This window comes from Hordeum vulgare, chromosome 7H (assembly GCF_904849725.1).
Source record: "Hordeum vulgare subsp. vulgare chromosome 7H, MorexV3_pseudomolecules_assembly, whole genome shotgun sequence".
In the NCBI taxonomy this organism is placed as follows: domain Eukaryota; kingdom Viridiplantae; phylum Streptophyta; class Magnoliopsida; order Poales; family Poaceae; genus Hordeum; species Hordeum vulgare.
In genome coordinates, this window is record NC_058524.1 from 611679816 (window position 1) to 611700822 (window position 21007).

General features: G+C 46.1%; 1 protein-coding gene across 1 annotated transcript; it reads left to right on the plus strand.

Annotated features, from left to right (window-relative positions):
* The first annotated feature begins 612 nt into the window (after nucleotides 1-612).
* On the plus strand, nucleotides 613-18598 carry LOC123407812 (putative aldehyde oxidase-like protein). Its single transcript, XM_045101039.1, has 10 exons — nucleotides 613-920; nucleotides 10426-12093; nucleotides 12215-12474; nucleotides 13058-13267; nucleotides 13431-13649; nucleotides 14031-14999; nucleotides 15101-15196; nucleotides 15306-15404; nucleotides 15598-15787; nucleotides 15903-18598. Exons 1-10 carry the CDS (start codon nucleotides 770-772, stop codon nucleotides 16115-16117), a joined length of 4077 nt encoding a protein of 1358 aa, XP_044956974.1. The 5' UTR covers nucleotides 613-769; the 3' UTR covers nucleotides 16118-18598.
* Nucleotides 18599-21007: the final 2409 nt, after the last annotated feature.

The following is a 21007-nucleotide window of genomic DNA, read 5'->3' on the forward strand; positions in this document are numbered from 1 at the left end:
CCGGTTAGGTTAATTTTTTATGACCGATCAGTGATAGACACTCTTCCTTTTAATTTTCTGTTATATCATCATGTTTGGCAAGATATCCAGTCAGCCTTATGTTCTACTATATGTATGTATTTACAACTATGTAATAATCAAATATATTTTATTATACCTATTCCTGTTTTTATTTATTTATTATAAAAAAATAGTGCAACCAGTCCACGCATGAATGTGCAGTGTATCGTCTACGTGTCATTGACAGAGGAAGAGACGGCGGGATGGAAGCTTGGATCATATCTCTTTCGCCTCAATTTATCACACGAACATGATGCCAACAGAATATATTGGTGTGACTTTCTCGCGTCTAGACGGCACAGCTTCAGCGGTGCAAGTATATCGCACTGCATGTGCACGTGCGTGCACGTCCGCGGACCTACCAGATCTCGCCGCCCATATCCGTCTCCGTCGAGTGACGCTGGCGCGATCTCCTCCCCCGCGCGCCGAGTCGCCGGAGCAGCTAAGCACTCGGCGTCACGCAAGTAAGTACTGTCTGTACTAAATAGGCAGCACAGCAGAGGCCGACCAGCACTCATATATCCAACTCCCTCCCTATAGCTTAATTAGCTGCCAGCAGCAGCAGCAGCAGCAGCAGCAGCTCGCCCACCACGTTCCCCCGTCACTCACATCGCAGCGCCAGCCAGCCATATATAGACATCGATCCACCATTTCTGGCTATAGCTCGCCCACCGCGCGCACCGAGACGTCGACCGGCGGAGCGGTGGCGATGGGGTCGGCGAGGGTGGAGAAGGTGGTGTTCGCGCTCAACGGGCGGCGGTACGAGGTGGCCGGCGCCGACGTGCACCCCGGCACCACCCTGCTCGAGTTCATCCGCACCCGGACGCCCTTCACCGGCACCAAGCTCGGCTGCGGCGAAGGTGCGTATGGTTATACACTTATACTACTAGTAGTAGGCAATCGCATGCAGGTGCTTGACGTAGGGCAACATCGCTTCACTGTAGTACGCTACGTACTGCCGATCATGAGCACACAATGATCAGAGCTTCCACTTGAGCTCAAACGCTTTGTCGTGCATGCTTCCGATGATGTAGTAACTAAACTTCTCCCCGATTTCACCCTACGGCGGCGAAAAGCTGCCAAACTCAAAGAACACGCCAGATTTTTCTTTCCTCGCGTCTGCGCGACCTTTGAAACGAAATTCAGGTGGGGGCTCATCTTCCCTCGGTGAAAAGTTTCAAAAAAAGGAAAGCGCTTACACGCTAGAATTATGCCTTGTGTGACTTCGACATGCGTCGCGGTCCAAGTGCACATCATCATTTTCATGATCCGAAGACGTATATCTATTCAGTATTTGTTATGTTTAATACGGGCACGATCACCGTCGTCCTGACCTCCCACTAGAAGGAAATTGGTGTTTATAGTCTGTTGGAGACCTGCCGATGGTCTCAGATCAAGATCATTATGTCGGTGACTAGGACTTCATGCCTGTTTCAAGATGATTAATTGTACATCATAATTTAGTTTGTACCCTTTGAAATGTGTTGGGCTCGTGATCCCATCTTTAATTTGTTGGGAGTACTGATCTAACATCCCATCCAGATCCGACGTACGCAAATGGTTGATTGAGCTAACATGTATTGCCTCTGTACTATGATATTTATTGTTAAAAGAAACTAGTCTACTTCTTCCCAACAACAAATATTCAGGAGTAACCCAAACTTTCTTACATCTAATGATCAACACTCATCAATGATCAAACGTTCTATTATTGTGCAGACATTAATGTCATGTCCTCGATCAGGTCCACAGATCACACACTAAGCTAATATCACATACATATTCATATGCTATTATTTTGATGTGACATACATATTCAAATAGGTAATAGCTAATTAGCGAATCTTAACATAGTTTAGATAATTATTAGTTATTGATGGCTACTACTCCCTTCATTTAAAAATAAGTGTCGTAAATTTATATAATTTTATACTAAAACTAGTATAAAGTTAAGAAAGTTATTTTGAAATACAGAAAATACTATACTAGCCTAAGCGGCGATGTTATTTTGAACCTCGTAACCCGTGCCATAGTCCCCCACCTCCTCTATATATAGCACTGCGCGACAGGGGCCCACCAGCCTTACTTAGGCTGGACGCCCCCGACCAGGGCGTGAGTCAAGGTCCAATGGGCCGTTGGGCCCATTGCGGAAGAGATCAATCTAACATTCTCCCCCTTGATCTCATCATATACTTTTAACTTTACTCGTTTCATAACAGATCAATACATAGGGCATGTTTCATCGTCACAGCTCAATTGCCGATGGAATCAGACAATCACAATGTACCTCTCTATTTTGAGACACATACTTTAACCTTGGGCCCTTTATTGTCCGGAAATATTAGACTATACCATAAAACCCATGTCGACTGTGTGTTCTCCGAACACACTGGGCGATAAGCCTTTGATAAGCAGATCTGCAAACACTTGTTTGTTGCTTCTATGCTTCAAGCATTTTTTCCATAATTCCGGACTTTCTCCTTCACAACACGTAACTCTTTGTCGGTGTGTTTGGCATCAACACTTGACTCGTTGTGACATGAGCGAAAGAACTTAAAATGGTAATCGTCGTTGTCATCCATTATCCACTCCGGGTACATGTAGCCTTAACCATGTTGCCTGTCCCTCAGCCTCATATCAAGCTATAACATATCATTGCATCACATTGATGACAATCGTTCTACTCATTTGGAGATTTTCCACACAAAACTCCGAGTATGAAAGTTAGCGACAATTGTGAATTTCGCTATACATTTCACAAGTCCTGCCTTTGTACTCACAATCTTTTGAGAGCACTTATTTCTTTTAGCATGAGGCCGATATCTTTGACTCCATTTCATTGATTTATCCATGGACTGGACATTGCCAAAACAACCCGGATATATACGTGAACTGTGTCAGGGTAACACCTTGAGCTTCCAACAACTGAAGCATATGGTACCATATTGGTTTACAATCTTTTCTTATTAACTTTTGAAACGCCATAGTTTCCAATTCCATTACCCTTGACTATAAGAACAGGCGTAGGTTTTCTCGTATGCATACTTTAGAAATCTTTCTTAGCATTTTCATGCGACATTCCTAATACCCCCTTTTATTCTTTTGAACTCTGAGGACAAGAACTTCTTCTCTCCTCCTACACTAGAATTTACATCACCACTAGCAAGTAGGACGTCATCCACATGCCCAGGAATTGGGAAACGAATTTCCCATTCTATAACTTTGCATGAATGCAATTATCCTCTCATTTTCTTTGCACAAAATCTTCCGGTTTAAGTCATGTTTTACACCTTTACATATTTCCTTTGGAGTCACATTTGCCTTGTAGACCCTTCATAAAGTCTATGTTAGTGAAATTCAAATGATGGAATTTCACTAACATAGACTTTATAGTAGTCATAAGTATCTGCTTTTCACATTCCTAGAGACCATCAAAATCTCAGGTACTGGCACTTCTTTCATATGGGGTTGTCGTTGCTCTGTCATTGCCAAGAGGTAAATTAATTCTATAGTCACCCATTTCCAAAGGGCAATAGGTTTTACAGGGACATGTATCATAAGATCCCTTGTAGAGCTAACAACAGGTGTTGTATAGGTCATAGAACATGCTCCCCCAGATTACTCCATCTTCATTGAAGAAATGGCGTATCTTTAAACATTCTTCTTTATGGCACTTTAAGCACCACTATTATATTCCTTAGTCTGCTTTCGAAACTATAAAAAATCCGAAAATACAATTGTTTCTTTTCTTTAGGGGTATCATAATGACGGTATTCAGATGACTGTCGTACTCCCCTTGACAATCACATTCTTCATTAATGGATCACTTTAGATGCATAATGTGCATCACATCATCTAAAGTACAGAGGAGTTATGAAATACACTACAATGTATTTCATGTCTCTTTCTCCCCCTCGAAATGTGGCAAGAACTTTTCTGTCACAATTTCGAAACCCATTCATAGCTCTTGTGAAATGAGGAAACTTCGATTATCTAGCTCATTCATCTTATCACTTCATGTAAAATGAAGTAATAAGTTAACTAGTATGGGAGTACTTTTTCCTCATTTCATTTCAGAAACTCAACAGAGTTCTTTATCATTGTCTCTTTTGCAAGTCACACTTGCATATCATTCTTGTCTTTAGGTTCGTTTGTTACTTTTATCCTTTCTTGATTTAGTGATTGCATAATGACCGTTACACATAAGGTGTACGGTCGATACTAGGAAAGCTTAATAACTACTCCATACTTTTCTCCCATAGTGGGACACATTAACCGCACATGAGTCATCATAACTTTCTCCTGTCATACAGGATAAGGCCTTTGCCAAAATTTCTTCCGCCATACACGGATTGTTGACATAATATAATGTCAACTTTACCCGGTTACGCAGGCATTCTTCCCAGACTTTTCCCGTCATGCGGGTAATTCCCTTTAAGGGACATAAATGCCATAATTGGCTCTTTTGACTGCATCAAATTCAGAAATAAATCTGAATTATCTTTGACACACATGTTTGATCCGACGTTGGTCAAATTCAACATGCATGTTGCTTGTTTCATTTCAATCATATTGACTAAAAAAGGAGACTTCATCATAGAGAGTACATGAAAGACATTCGTCAACCAAGACTCTCAATGATCTATCTCTTTTCTTTTCTTGAAATAATATCCAAGAGTTCTTTTCTTGTGAATCCATTCTTTAGAGAGAATTTATTCCATCAGGTTATGACCTTTCTTTTCCATATTTCGGGTCACTAGTACCCAAAACATTCGCTTTCATGAGTGAAAGCTTGAATAACTTTTAGTCTGAGCAAACTTAGCCAATAAACAACGGTAATGAGCATAAAAATAACCCTACGTTGGTGTGATTAAAATCATGCACATTAAACCTTTTTAAACTTTCTGAAATATTCTAAATCACCGTGGTGGCAGAATTAGAATAAAACATCATTCTTCTGCATTAATTCCATATCACCGTTGGGCAGAAATGGAAATAATGCATATAACTCATGAACAATGTGATGATAGTATTCTTATTGAACAACTTTGCTAAGAAATAATCATCATCATTAACCATATTGCAGCAGAAATAGAAATATGCATTTCTCTATCCGTGCTCCGAAAAATTGATCACTTTGATACAAAATTTATCAGAGATTTAAGCTTTAAACATAAGATGACTCATACAATTATAGTATTGTTATCATCAACGTTGGTCAGAAAATAACAATACCATATTTAACTTTAAAACAAACATCATACTATTGTCATAGCGGAAACTTTTTTAATCTTATTTCACCCACAAGGGAAAAACTTTGCTAATAACAGTTCTTCCAATTAAATTTTCCCGTTCGTTCCAATTTAATTGGAGGACTAAACCTTTTTTACTTTGCAACGGAAAAACATGAATATAAAAATTCATGCACCTTTACAGAAAAAAAATCTGTTAAAAATAAAAATTCATGAACTTTAATTTCCTTTTATAAAATCGATGAACTTTTCTCTTTCTGAAAATCTTTCTTTTATTTTCAGAACCTTTTATTTTTCTTTATAGAAAAATCATGTTGCTATTACCGAAAAATATTCTGTCATAATTAAAAATTCATGAACTTTATAATCCCTTTTATGAAATTCATGAACTTTTCTTTTTCTGAAAATCTTTCTTTTATTTTCAGAACCTTTTATTTTTCTTTTCAGGAAAAATAACATTACTTTTCTGTCTCTTTTTACAGAAACTTTCAACTTTTTATTTTCTATTTTCTAAACAATATTTTCGTTGGAAAATATTACATAGAAAACAGAAAAGATCAAACTTCCTTCTCTTTTAAAGTAAAAGGTAAAAGGAGGGATGTGGCCGCTCTGGGCCGATAGCCTCCCTGGCCCACTTTGGTTTGCGAACCTCTGTGCCTCGGCCCGGCCAAGCCTCGGCCTGCCAGCCTCTCTACCTCGGCCCAACCAAGCCTCGACCTGCCAGCCTCTCTGCCTCGGCCCGACCAAGCCTCGGCCTGCCAGCCTCTCTGCCTCAGCCCGACCAAACCTCGGCCTGCCAGCCTCTCTGCCTCGGCCCGAGTGGCCTCGGGAGGCTAGGGTTTCGCCCTGGACCGTCGGATCTAATCCGACGGTCGGGCGCGACTTTCTCCTGCAACAAGAACCGGTCACAACCACATCGAGCTGAAACCCTAATTCATTTCCTCCTGGCGCCGTTGCCTCTTTTCCTCCTGTCTCTCGCTCGCAGTAGCGGCTCTCTCGCAGCGACGGCTACCCAGCCCCGCCGGAGAGCTGCCAGGTTGGTCGCCTGCATCGGCCACGAGGACAGCAACGCACCTCGTGCTCGCCCCTCTTGCCGTGGCTGCCTTTAGCGTTGCGGGCTTGAGCTGGCCGCCGGCAACGGCGACCATGGGTCCCGCGCCGCGCGCGCCATGCCGCTCTTTCCTCTCCCCGGAGCCATGGCCTTGCCTCTTTCTCGCGCACTCTTGCGCAGGCGGCAGCAGTTGCAGCCATCGTCCGGCTGCCGGCAACGGCGACCAAGGTCGCCCGTGCTGCGCGCGCTGCCTTCTCCTTTCTCTCCCCCGGAGCCGCGGCCTTCCCCTCGCCGGCCGCGCACACGCCTTGTGGTGGGTGCGCCGCCGTCGAGCGGTCGGCTAAGGCTCCTCTTCTATTTTCTTTTTCTCCAACTCCATTCTCATAGAGAAAAAGAGAGAGACATGGTATGCACAACGGCACCAACATCACACCATTTTGCGCCATTGCCTCCCCTTCGCCGGTGGCGCGTTTCCCTTGGCGGAAGCGTGCCGCCGTCGAACGACGTGGCCGCGGTGCAGGTACTTTGCCCCGGGAGGGGTGGTTTTTCTTTGCTTGTCTTTCCCCGCTTTTTTTTGTTTGCTTTTTCGGATTCAATCCGACCTTTTCTTTGCCCCTGAAGGGGTAGATTCTTTGCCTCGATAAGGGGTGGCGTTCTTCTTCCGAACGGCTCGGCTTGCCGATGCCCGTCCGGATCGAGAGGAACGACGCGGCCTTGCGGCGGCGCAGCTTTTCCCAGTGAGGGACCTTTTCTTTCTACCCTGTTCTAGGATTCCAGGGGAGGGGAAACTTCTCTTGTTGTTGTTTCATCCGAAAACACATCTAATGCCAACCTTGCTCTGATACCATTGATAGATCCCGTCGATCGTCAAGGCTAGATGTGTTCGGTGATAGTAGTGGATTAATACCTTGTATAGTGCTGAGCTCCCTCCAGAGACTGTCGTGACGTAGTGGCGACGGTGGGGAAGCAAAGAGATAGTTGCGGTAGCGGCGGTGATGGACTTTCCATCGCTTTAGTGCTACCCTCTGGATCGGGTTAGGGTTAGGAGTGGGGAACCAGTGGCGGCGGCGAACCTCGTAACCCGTACCATGGTCCCCACCTCCTCTATATATAGCACTGCGCGACAGGGGCCCACCAACCTTACTTGGGATGGACGCCCCCGATCAGGGCGTGAGTCAAGGTCCAATAGGCCGTTGAGCCCATTGGGAAGAGATCAATCTAACACTATGTACTAGTACACTCAAATAGTACAACTTTGGTGTAGCTAAGAGCATGGTTAATAGTATAGCCAACTGCTGGCTATAAACAGTCTTATAGCCCATCTTATTGCTAGTTTGTACAATAGTTAGCTATAAAAGATTACTACTTTTATTATATATGACCCACCTTTCATTCTCACAAAGCACCTAGGAGCACGTGCTAGAGTTGACTCTTCACTAAGAGCCCTCTTCCCTTCTCTCTCATCCAACTCAGCAAAAAAATAATATTTTAATCCTTACAGCCTGCTGACTGTACCTTATTATACTTGCTCTAAGGGCATCTCCGACTACGCAAATCCACAAACGTACGCATCTGCTCAGACTACGCGATTCAGACTTGTTTTGTCATCTAACACAGGCTTGGATTCATTTATAAACTCGTCGGAATGTCTTATTTTCAACAACCGAAAACAAATTAGGGGGCTTTGCAGGGTCTGGACCACTACCACACACATGTCCAACAACCCTGGCCCGCCCAAACACCCTATCCCTCGCCCCACCCCTCCCCGCTAGAGCGTCAGCGTCGCATTCATGCCGATCAAAAACGAACGCGACCACACACTGTGTTAGCACTGTAGCAGTGTGTCGGTCGAGAGCATTGTCTTTGTTGAGCACATCTTATCTCCGCATTGAAATGACATACATCTGCCCCCTACCTCCATTAACATAACACGTGTGCCGAGAAATCTACTCTCACACACACATGTATGTTCATGTGTCAGTCGGCATTAAACACCTATCCGATTGGCGTCTCACATCCGTTGTTTAAACGTGGCCAGGACGTCGGGCAAGAATCACACCACACCTTCGCTCTTGATCTCCACCTTGCACCACACCCGTCATGGTGCTCCAAAACCCTACATGACGACCTCTCCAACGAGCAAAAGAAGGAACTCTCCGGCATTGCAGCCGACTGGGTGGCCCGACAAGCCAGACGGATATAGGTTGGCTTACCAGCAAGCACTCGGGGCCTGCACCACCACCATCATCGGGCCGTCACCCGTCCAGGCTAGCTTACCAGCAAGCACTCGGAGCCTGCACCACCACCATCGTCGGGTCGTCCTCGCCTATCCAGGCTGGCTTGCCAGCAAGCACTTGGAGCTCGCGACCACCATCGTCGGTCTGTCACTCGTCCAGTCCGGCTTACCAAATCCTAACATCTATAGCCGGATACCCCAGCCTAGCCACACACCGGCACTGGGTCTCATACCGGTCCGGCGCACTCTCAGAGGCTGTCGCCACCATCTTTCATCGGTCCATCTCGAGAGCGAGAACAAATTTTTGTTCGTTTTGTTGAGGTCCGACTTGAAATGTATGCTGTTATAGTTGGATTGACGGCTCTCGCATCAGTGTCTGCGGACTGAGCATCGTGTCCACGAAAGATGCGGTGTTCGGTTGTCAACGATTGAAGATACTCCAATCGTGAATATAAGTAACGACATATATAAATGAGACCTGGCCCAGATCCGCGGCTCGCACCGCCCTCTGTCGTGCCCAGAACTCACGTTCGTCGAGGACATCTTGCGGGAAGCGCTGGCCGCACCTCCATGCCCTGCTCGTCTGTCTCGTCGATGAGGAGGTGGCGCTCCCGCCTCGTCTCGATGTGACGGTCCTCCGCAGTGATTACCCTCGAGGGGAGACGCGTGGGCCTGCGCCTCCTAGCGCGTCCGGACGAACGAAAAGTTCGTCTGCGAACGCGGCCTGGAGAGACGCTTGCCACCGTGTCGTACGCGCGGGGCCCGCCTCGGCGGTGTCAAAAGTGCCGAGCCCAAGGCGAATGTCCCCAGAACGTATCTCCGCATAGAAAACGCCGGAGGCACGGGCGCAAACATCGCGAAAGCTGGAGCTGCTCCGGGGGCGCGGAAGGGAAATGCATGGGTGAGAGAAAAGGACGTCGACGACAAGAAAGAAGGATGCAAGAGGCGGCGATGACGCAGCAGAGGTGATAAACAAGAAGATAAGGGGTGGCGGTTTGCAATCGTCCACGCGTGATTTATAAAGACCGCGCTGTACACCGCGCGAAAACTACCGGGCGTGTTGCAGCTTTTTAGTGCGTGCCATTTTATTCAGTGCACGTTTTTTCCAAAGTGCGTGTGGAAAGCACGTTTTCTCCCTTTTGGAGGTGCAGTTTTGCTTTGGGTTCCCCAAATCCGGTGGCATCTCCGTCGAGCCACCGTGTCGCTCCTTTCCGTTTCCCATCCCGTCCCCTCTCCACTCACCCTCCCATTTCTCTACCCCCGCCTCCCCCTCTGACCCAAGCCATGGCCGGAGGCGATCCAGAGGGCGAAGCGAGGGGATGCGGCCTCACATGCGGCTGGCGTACCACATGTCCTGCGCGACAAGGGCGGTGAGGGGTCTCCACACCTCTGATTTCTGGAGTATTTCGCATCAATAGGTTTCACTTCTGAAATTGATCGGTTTCTAAGCCGATGTACTACTAAACTGAACACCCCTGCCAAGCTCATGTACTAACAGTGTGTTTTACTCCTATGCAAATATTTTTAATAATATGGCAGTATAAGGTTCATACTACCCGTGGTTTGCGCATCGGCATTCATCGTGTATAAATTTGCATCCACATGATTCACTGCTGCCATTGTTTTTGTTTCCCTGGGAGTTCAGATTCTGGAATAAGAGAATCCAAACCTAATTGGGACAAATATAAGTAGCAGCAAATCTGGTTATGTTTGTTCAGTTTTCAAATAAGGCATGGTTCTTCCAGATCAATGTTATGTTTATTTTGTCCCGAGAAGAGGCGGATATAGCATCCCTTGAATAACTGTATCATTCTTCTCTATTTCAGGTGGATGTGGAGCTTGCGTGGTCCTCATAGCAACTTACAATCCAAAAAAAGATGAAGTGACTGAATTGTCTGCAAGTTCATGCCTGACGCTGCTCTACAACATAAATCTCTGCTCAGTCATCACCACCGAAGGCCTGGGAAATACCAAAGATGGTTTCCATTCTATCCAGAAGAGGATGTCTGGGTTCCATGCTTCCCAGTGTGGTTTCTGCACTCCTGGCATGTGCATGTCTATTTTCACCTCTCTTGCTAATGCCGACAAATCCAACAAGCCTGAACCACAAAAAGGGTTCTCAAAGTTGACGGTGTCCGAGGCAGAAAGGGCGTTCTCAGGCAACATGTGTAGATGTACCGGGTACAGGCCAATTGTCGACGCCTGCAAAAGTTTTGCTTCAGATGTTGACCTGGAGGATTTGGGCCTCAATGTATTCTGGAAGAAAGGCGATAACCACGCCGATGTTAGCAAGTTGCCAGCTTATACTCTTGGCGGTGGAGTCTGCACTTTTCCAGACTTCCTAAAGTCCGAGATAAAATCTTCGCTTCATCATGTAAATGATGATTCGGATGTTACGGTCTCCAGGGAGGGTTGGTATCATCCTAAAAGCATCAAGCAATATTATGATTTGCTGAACTCTGGCCTGTTTAGTGAATGCACAGTTAAAGTGGTTGTCGCAAACACAAGTTCTGGTGTAAAGGGATACAAGGATCAGGATCTATATAACAAGTATATTGACATCGGTGAGATTCCAGAGCTTTCAGCTATTTGGAAGAAAGACAGTGGCATTGAAATTGGAGCAGCTACACCAATTTCTAAGACCATCGAGATACTTGAGCAAGAAGCCGGGTCTAAATCATGTCCAAATGGAAGTTTGGTTTTCAGAAAACTCGCTGAGCACATGAGCAAGGTGGCCACACCGTTTGTCCGTAACACAGCAAGCATTGGCGGGAACATAATTCTTGCACAGAAATACCCTTTTCCCTCGGACATCGCGACCATACTTCTTGGTGCTGCTTCAACTGTGCGTCTTCAGGTTTATTCAGAAACACTAGAGGTTACTTTGGAAGAGTTTCTGGAGCAGCCTCCTATTGATCCTAGTACATTGCTGCTGAGCATATTTATTCCACATTGGGTTTCAGATTCTCAGAAAGAAAGTAAGGTGATATTTGAAACTTACAGAGCAGCGCCACGCCCTCTTGGCAATGCGGTTTCATATATTAACTCTGCTATGCTGGGCCATGTCTCCCTGAATGAATCATGTGGTAATCTTGTGCTTAGTAACCTACACATGGCCTTTGGTGCCTATGGTACAAAACATGTTATCAGAGCAACAAAAGTTGAACAACACCTGGACGGAAAAGTGCTCACTCCATCTGTTGTGCTCGAAGCAGTTCGCTTACTTAGAGAAATAATTGTACCAATGGAAGGAACATCACATCCTGAATACAGAGTCAGTGTGGCTGTTGGATTTCTCTTCAGTTTCCTGTCTCCATTTGCTAAAGGAATCAAAGGGCCTGGAAAAACTCTGAGCATTGGTTCTGCTAGTTCTTCAGATATAGATGACCCATGTAACCTTCCATTGTCTTCACGCCGAGAAACAATTTCCAGCGATGATCATAAACCAGTTGGCGAGCCGATTAAAAAGTATGCAGTTGAGCTTCAAGCTTCTGGTATGTGTTCAATAAGCTTACATCAAAGTTATTAATGGGATCTAGAAGTTCTCTTCCTCTCCTAATTATCCTTCCTTTATGATTACGTTTAGGCTTATAGAATTTCTTTTCTGTATTGCAGGGGAGGCAGTATATGTAGATGATATTCCTGCTCCAAAAAATTGCCTGTATGGGGAGTTTATTTACAGCACACAGCCTCTTGCATATGTCAAGAATATCAAATTCAAGCCTTCTTTAGCATCAGAGAAGGTCCTCACGGTTGTTTCTGCAAAGGATATTCCAAGTGGAGGGCAAAATATCGGATCAAGCTTCATGTTTGGGGACGAACCACTTTTTGGCTCTCCTGTAGCTGAGTATGCTGGGCAAGCCCTTGGTGTCGTGGTACTTATCTTTTCATATTTTTAATGGTTACTTAACAATATTTTTTTGTATAATAAATTCAATTTATAAATTGGATTTTCTTCATTATTTCTCTATGTAAAATAAATTTGTGAATGTTAAGGAAGAAGTAATTTTTAATTAAGAGGGGCAAATCTGTACAAATTAAAATAATAAACCCTAATATGACACAGTTGTTCATCCAAAAGACATATCTATATATGTATTTTCAAATTTTCATTTGTAAAATACCCTAACAAAATCCATATAAGATTGGGTTAGTTAAATGCCTACTGCACTTGTACCTCCATTTCTTTCATAACAAAATTGCTTATTAAAAGTCAATGCAAGTAGATATGCAAAAAAAATACACTGTTGATGTCACATTTTATCATAATATGATCGTATTTACTTTAAACACCGAGAGTTTTTTTTTTATATTATAGTAATTAATAATTAGTGCAAAATTTCCCCTGGTTAGAAGTAAGCATCAGCTACCTTTTTTCCCTGGTCACAAACTTATTACATGAATTATTATTATGAATTTTTCAATACCGATGTCATTAAAATGTGTACTTTACCCCAGATTGCAGAGACTCAGAGATATGCCAACTTGGCAGGCAAACAGGTCGTTGTTGAATATGACACAAAAGATTTGAAGCCACCAATCTTAACTGTAGAACAGGCAGTACAGAACAATAGCTATTTCGAAGTTCCTCCTGGGAGGTATCCAAAACAAGTTGGTGATTTTTCGAAGGCCATGGCAGAAGCTGATCACAAGATCCTCTCAACAGAAGTATGTTGATTCTACACACTTCCAGACCTTTTCATAGTGACATCTCACCTGCATTGCTCAAAAGTGAATGGAAGTTTTTATACTTAACAACGCAAAGTTTAAAATTGATTTTTGTTGGTCTCTGTTTTCAACACATTAATAGGTATGACTTCGATGATCGCAGGTGAAACTTGCCTCTCAGTACTATTTCTACATGGAAACACAAACAGCATTGGCAATTCCAGATGAAGATAACACTATTGTGGTCTACAGTTCATCACAATACCCTGAGCTTGCGCAGAGTGTCATAGCGAGGTGCCTCGGCATTCCATTCAGCAATGTGCGTGTCATTACAAGAAGAGTTGGAGGAGGTTTTGGTGGGAAGGCATTCAGATCACACACTGTAAGCAAGATCAAACAATTTTGAACAGCAGTCCCACAAGTGGCAACAAGTTGAAAGCCTGTGTGTTACTCTCTCCTTACCATAATAATTGTAGTTGGGGAGAACTAGTTTAGTTCAGTTCTCCCCAACTATAATTATTATGGTACAGAGGGAGTACAACTGAAAGAATCTAATAGCAGTACTTTTAAGCTTCATTTATGAATATTGCATTTTATGAATAATTGCTACATTTTATGGTAGATTAGAGTTCTAGTGATACCTTCTAACATAAGTTTGCCCATTTAAGCTTCATTTTACCATTCATTCAGCTTCCAAGAAAGCGGAAACATTGACCATTTCAGCCATTGCTACTCAGTGATCCAACAATATATGCTTTTGCAGGTAGCAACGGCAGCTGCGCTTTGTGCCTTCAAGTTACGTCGTCCAGTGCGGATGTATCTCAACCGCAGTACTGACATGATCATGATCGGGGGTCGGCACCCCATAAAAGCATATTACAGTGTTGGTTTCAAGTCCGATGGGAGAATCACAGCCTTGCACCTGGACATTCTGATCAACGCTGGGATTTCTCCAGATGCGAGCCCCCTAATGCCAGATACTATGATGTCTGGCCTGAAGAAATACAACTGGGGCGCTCTCTCGTTCGACATCAAGGTCTGTAAGACAAACAACACATCCAAGTCAGTAATGCGGGCTCCTGGAGATACACAAGGCTCTTTTATTGCTGAGGCCATCATCGAGCACGTCGCTTCAGTGCTATCGCTTGATGCTAATAATGTCAGGCAGAAGAATTTCCACACATATGACAGTCTTGTGCTGTTCTATCCAGAAAGCGCAGGTGAAGCATCGACGTACACATTGCATTCTATTTTCAACAGATTACTCAGGACGTCAAGCTACCTGCATCGATCTGAATCCATCAAGCATTTTAACAACTGCAACAAGTGGCGGAAGAGGGGTATCTCTTGTGCGCCCCTCATCTTCAAGGTGGCACCAAGGCCAGCTCCTGGAAGAGTTTCTGTGCTCAACGATGGTTCCATTGTGGTTGAAGTTGGAGGTGTTGAGGTTGGGCAGGGACTGTGGACCAAAGTACAGCAGATGACGGTTTTCGCGTTGGGACAGTTATGGCCTGATGGATGTGAATGCCTTCTTGATAGAGTGCGTCTTCTTCAGGCTGACACGCTGAACTTGATCCAAGGTGGACTCACTGCTGGCAGTACTTCGTCTGAATCTAGCTGTGCAGCAACTCTTGAGGCTTGCAACATGCTGGTTGACAGATTAAAGCCAGTCATGAAGAAGCTCAAGCAGCAATCCGGTGGTGATGTTTCATGGGATGCTTTAATTGCTCAGGTTATTTTTTTATTTCGCTCTGGATTTTTGTGCTACATAAGAGTAAAATATTTGTGCGTGGAATTTTTTATCTTTACACGTTCTAACACTTTCCCACATAGGCCATTAAGGATAATGTTAATTTGTCCTCAAGTGCATACTGGGTACCTGGCCAAGAATCCAGCACCTATCTGAACTATGGAGCTGGTATAAGTGAGGTACAAAAATATTATGCTTAATGGCATTCGCACTAGCATAGCTCAATAGTTACTGGATGATATTGTGATAGTTTTCTGACTTCCGTTTCACTTTTTACTAAAAATTCAGGTAGAGATTGATGTCCTTACAGGAGCTATTACTTTACTACGGAGCGACCTTGTGTATGACTGTGGAAAGAGTTTGAACCCTGCAGTGGACTTGGGCCAGGTTAGAGATATTTTCCACTGCATTATGCTCTTCTTTTATCATTTTGTGGTGAACACGGATATTATCTGATAACGCCTTACATCGAAACAGAGCGAGTACATTACATTGATCAGCCCTGATCAGAGTTTTTCTTCATTATAGTACAATGATGGCATCATACATTCATGTCTGATCTCTACCATCTACCTTACAGATTGAAGGCTCCTTTATACAAGGAATTGGTTTCTTCATAAATGAAGAACACGAAACAAATGCCGATGGACTGGTTGTGAGTGACAGCACATGGGTCTACAAGATCCCAAGCGTGGACACCATCCCGAAGCAGTTCAATGCTGAGGTGCTCAACACGGGGTACCATAAGAACCGTGTTCTTTCGTCAAAAGGTATGTAGTAGGATTGTGCTTTTCCTGAAGCAACATGAATATAGTTTTACTTTTTTTCTTTGCCAGCTGAAAATTATCATTAGTTAGAGTGATTAAGCCGCTCTGCCTCTGCCAGCCTCTGGGGAACCTGCCGTGGTTCTCGCAGCATCGGTCCATTGCGCGGTGAGAGAAGCCATCCGAGCGGCGAGGAAGGAGTTTGGAAGCTCGGAGCCCACGTTCCAGCTCGACGTCCCTGCGCCGATGACCCATGTGAAGGAAATGTGTGGTTTGGAGGTCGTGGAGAAGTACTTGGAAGGCCTATCTGCGCATCGGTCTCGATCTGCGGCGTGATACAAGAATATGTGCTATTGTCAACCGGAAGGAGTGGTGTGGTTTGTCCGTGTTGTGTGTGACGTTGAGCGGTAAATTGCGGAGTACATGTTGTTCTAAATGTTTGTAACTTTGAGTGACGTGCTTGCACACTTTTGTACGTAATAATTATGGGTTGAGGTTTGCGTTGATGGTTCCTGACTGAACCTGAACGCAGGCTTGCATTTAGAATGCACGTTTGTAAATGGTTGTCCACGTTTTCTATTTGCGGTGTCGATGGTGCATGGGGGTCATAGTATTGTTCATGGGCCGCATTTGGAACTAGGAGTACTGCATATAGTTGGGCCGAGCCTGTGTGTCTTGGTTAGAAAAGAACGGACTGAGCAACCCATACACATGGAGGAAGATCTCAAAAAAAAGAAAAAATGCACATGGAGGATCGACGGTGGCCGTTGGATCCTCCCTCACGCGCGCTTTGCACCGAACACGTGGCACGGTACTACTACGTCCCAGAACACTCGAGAAAACCCTCGCCGCCGCACTCTATCACGGGCTCACTCATCATTAGTTTAAGTGTGAGGCCGCCGCGGCGGAGACCGTCCGCTCCGCCCGCCGTGGCCGATGACCGCACCACCAGAGACCGCGGCCACTCGGAAAAAACCCGGCGGCGATGAGGAGGCCCGGCCCTTGGCGCACACCTGTTCTCCCGAGCGGCGGCAGCGTCGGATCCCTCCGCCTCGCGGGGCCAGCCCTCCCGTCCGCGCCGCGCCGCGACGCCGGCTTGGAGGCCCGTGCTCGTGCTCCGGCAGCCGCCGCGGCTTCGCCGGCGTCGGATGCGGTCGCGGGGGGTCTGGGGACCGCGTGGCAGGGGGACCGCCTCGCATCCGGTCGTGGGTTCCGGCGACGCCAAGCGGTAGATCTGAGCCGCCGTCTCCACTTCGTCTCCTCTGTGTTTCGATCTGGTACCTCCACCCCTCACCACCTCTCTCCCTCTCGCCCGCTCGCATTGCGAGCGTGTGTGTATAAGCGCAGCGCTCGGTTTGGTCGGTCGCTGGTTCCAGATCTCACCTCTGCGGGGGCCGCCTGCTCCGACCAGATGGTCCGTTGGGTGCTGGGAAACTTTAGGCTGTAGGGACGGACCCAGCGATGCGAGGAACCGAGCGGTGGCACTGTCAGAATCTTTGAAAGTATTCCCGTGACCAGGTGGTGATCGACGGGTATTTTGGTTTTGTACGCCGGGATCACCACCGTCACCATGTCAGTGGCGGAGCTTTACCAACAAATGTTGGAAGGTAGGTCGCTGGTTCCCAATCCCACCTCCACGGGGGCCGCCTCCTCCGACCAGTTGGTCCGTTGGGCGCTGGGAATCCAGAGGGGGTAGGGACGGACCCAGCGATTTGAGGAATCGAGCAGTGACATTGTCAGAATCTTTGCAAATACTGTCAGAATCTTTGCAAATACTCTCTGGGTATTGGTATATCCAATACATACTACATATGGAGCGAAATGAGTGAATCTACATTCTAAAATGGGTCTATATACATCCGTATGTAGTCCGTATTGAAATCTCTAAAAGGACTTATATTTAGAAACGAAGGGAGTAACAATATTGGAACCTCGTCATCATCATCATCATCTCCGTTGCTGTCACAATAACCTTGGTACTCTTTGGTTCACAGGATTCTAGAAAAGAATGGCAGGAATATGTAATAGTCCTAAAGAATTCCTTTGAATCAAAGAGGCCCCCAACTTGCTGGTGGTGGTGGTGCTGGTAGTGCAAGCTACTGCAAAGTTCATACGAACTTCCTTTGGATCAAGGAGGTCCTATGGCTGTCGCACCTTTTGTTTGTGAATGGTGCATGGCTTTATGATTAACAAGTTTGTGGTTGCTGAGCTGTCCCGTGCTGAATGACTTCCCATTTTGGCGAGTCCGCTAGAGTTGCTCTAAGCTGGTGCGGGGCTATGATGATTGATTATGGATGATATAAGCACGCTCTCTGAGCAATCGAGGCCCTTGTGGGTGTGAAGTTGGATCCCCCCTTGTTTCTTTGAGCCGTTTTGATCATGTGCTTATTTTAGTGGCTCTGTCCTTGGATGGTCATTTCTGATGAATGATAACCAGGGCAGTTTCACCATTGCAAGAACAATGTGCAAGGTGTGACAAGAATGGTCTAGCGCTGAGCCCCAAGGTTCCGTCAGCAGATGTCCGCGGGCATGTCGACAGCCGGCCGGGCCTAGTCCATTCTTGCTAGGGCGATGATGATTGACCATGGCTGAAATAGTGTGCCTTTGAGCAATCGAGGCACCTGTGGGTATCAAGTTGGATTCTCCCTCTTGTCTCTAGAATCCATTTTGATCCTGTGATACTGATGGCTCTGTCCTTGGACGGTCATTCTTCTTGAGTGATAACCAGGGCAGCTCCACAGTATAAACTGGTTGATCTGGTGATAGCAGATGATGTGGGTAGGTTGTATGATCGAGCAAAGGCGAATCTGAGCCCACTATGCAATATAAGCTCCAGTGTTTACATCTGTCTTGTATAAAGATTTCTTCTCTTATACCTTTACTATTGCATAAGTTTTGCTTGATCTTTTTTGGTCACTGTTGCTCCTTAATTCAATCTGTTATAAGAGTAAGTTGCACTTTGTTATATTAGGAAGACTTGCTCCCAGCAAATTATCGGTTGAATGGCTTGTTTTAATTAGTTGTCATACTACCACTTCTATTTTTCCGCAAGTTACCAGTTGCAGCTATTTGTTCTTACATGCTACAAATAATAATGCAGCTGTATCTTTTTTGGAGAGAATGCTGGACTGTTCATGTAAATAGTGACTGAGGCAGCATGTCACATGTTACTGTCTGTATCCATAAGCAATTTTTTAACTGCTGTGATTAAGTTGCTGGGTTAATCTGAGCCTTTGAGCGGCCATTTTGTTTTGTTTCTTTAGTCTGTTCTGAAGCTTTCCCATTCTGTCTGCCGCCACTACATTTTCTGGATGTAGGTGAACTTCGGAGGATCTGTGTTTTATTAGTGTCTTAACTTGTTTCCTTGCTAAGTAAGCCTTTGGGGATATTCTATTCTGTTGCTGCCTTCTTTGTACATATAGTTTTGCATCGCACTGTCTTGCACTCTTCTTTGCAAGCTTATAACAGTGACAACATTTGTCCATTTAGATATAGCAACATGTGTTCTGCACCTGACACGTGCTCTTCACTTGATATGTGGAGAAGGCATGCTGTCTCAAAAATAAGTGGAGAAGGCACACATGGTACCGCGTCCCAAACCGCTCGATTAAGTGGAGAAGGCACACATGGTACCGCGTTCCAAACCGCTCGACAAAACCCTTGCCGCCGCACTCTCTCATGGGCTCACTCATCATTAGTTTAAGTGTGAGGCCGTCGCGTGCGTCGGCGGCGGAGGACGTCCGCCCCGCCCGCCGTGGTCGATGACCGCACCACCAGAGACCGCGGCCACTCGGAAAAAAGGGCGGCGACGAGGAGGCCCGGCCCTTGGCGCACACCCATTCTCTCGATCGGCGTCAGCATCGGATCCCTCCGCCTCGCGGGGCCAGCGCTCCCGTCTGCTCCCCGCCACCGGCTTGGAGGCCCGTGCTCGGGTAGCCGTCGCTGTGGCGGGGCCTCTGGGGATTGCGTGGCGGGGGTCCGTCGCGGCTTCCGTCCCCGTGGGTTCCGGCGATGCCAAGCCGTTGATCTGAGCCGCCGTCTCCAATTCGTTTCCTCCATGTTTCAATCTGGTATCTCCACCCCTCACCACCTCTTTCCCTCTCCCCTGCACGGTGTGCGCGCGCGCGTGTGTATAAGTGCAGCGCTCGGTTTGGTCGGTCGCTGGTTCCAGATCTCACCTCTGCAGGGCCGCCTCCTCCGACCAGTTGGTCCGTTGGGTGCTGGGAAACTTTAGGGGGTATGGACAGACCCAGCGATGCGAGGAACCGAGCGGTGGCACTGTCAGAATCTTTGCAAATACTCCTGTGACCACGTGGTGATCGACGGATGTTCTGATTGTGGAATTTTGGTTTTGTACTCCAGGGATCACCACCGTCAGCGGCGGAGCTTTACCTGGAAGCTCGTCAGCATCATCATCTCCATCATTGGCCGTGTTTGGATACTCTAACTTACCTAGAGGTTGGAGTTAGTTTCTAGCTACTCTAGCCAAAGAGGTGTTTGGATGACAGAGTTAGATTCACAATAAATACATTTGATGGGAAGAGAAAAGTGATTTTTCAGTGGGCCCCACGAGAACCCATGGATCCAAACAGGGCTATCATCATGGTACAGACGGAGGGTTTGGTAGCTCGCTGGTTCCAGATCCCACCTCCATGGGGCCGCCTCCTCCGACCAGTTGGTCCGCTGGGCGCTGGGAACCCTTAGGGCGTAGGGAAGGACCTCTCTGGATATTGGTATATCCAATACATACTACATACGGAGCGAAATGAGTGAATCTACATTCTAAAATGCGTCCATATACATCTGTATGTAGTCCGTATCAAAATCTCTAAAAGGACTTATATTTAGAAACGAAGGGAGTAACAATATCGGAACCTCGTCACAATTATCATCATCATCATCTCCGTTGCTGTCACAATAACCTTGGTCCTCTTTGGTTCACAGGATTCTAGAAAAGAAAGGCAGGAATATGTGATAGTCCTAAAGAATTCCTTTGAATCAAAGAAGCACCCAACTTGCTGCTGCTGCTGCTGGTGGTGCAAGCTACTGCAAAGGGAGGTGCTTGTGTGTTTTCCAGGTGGTGTGAGTCTTGGCATTTTGGTGAAGCTGTGCAAGGGTTTGGTCGGTCGCTGGTTCCATATCCCACCTCTATGGGGGCCGCCTCCTCTGACCAGTTGGTCTGTTGGGTGCTGGGAAATCTTAGGGCGCAGGGACGGACCCAGCGAC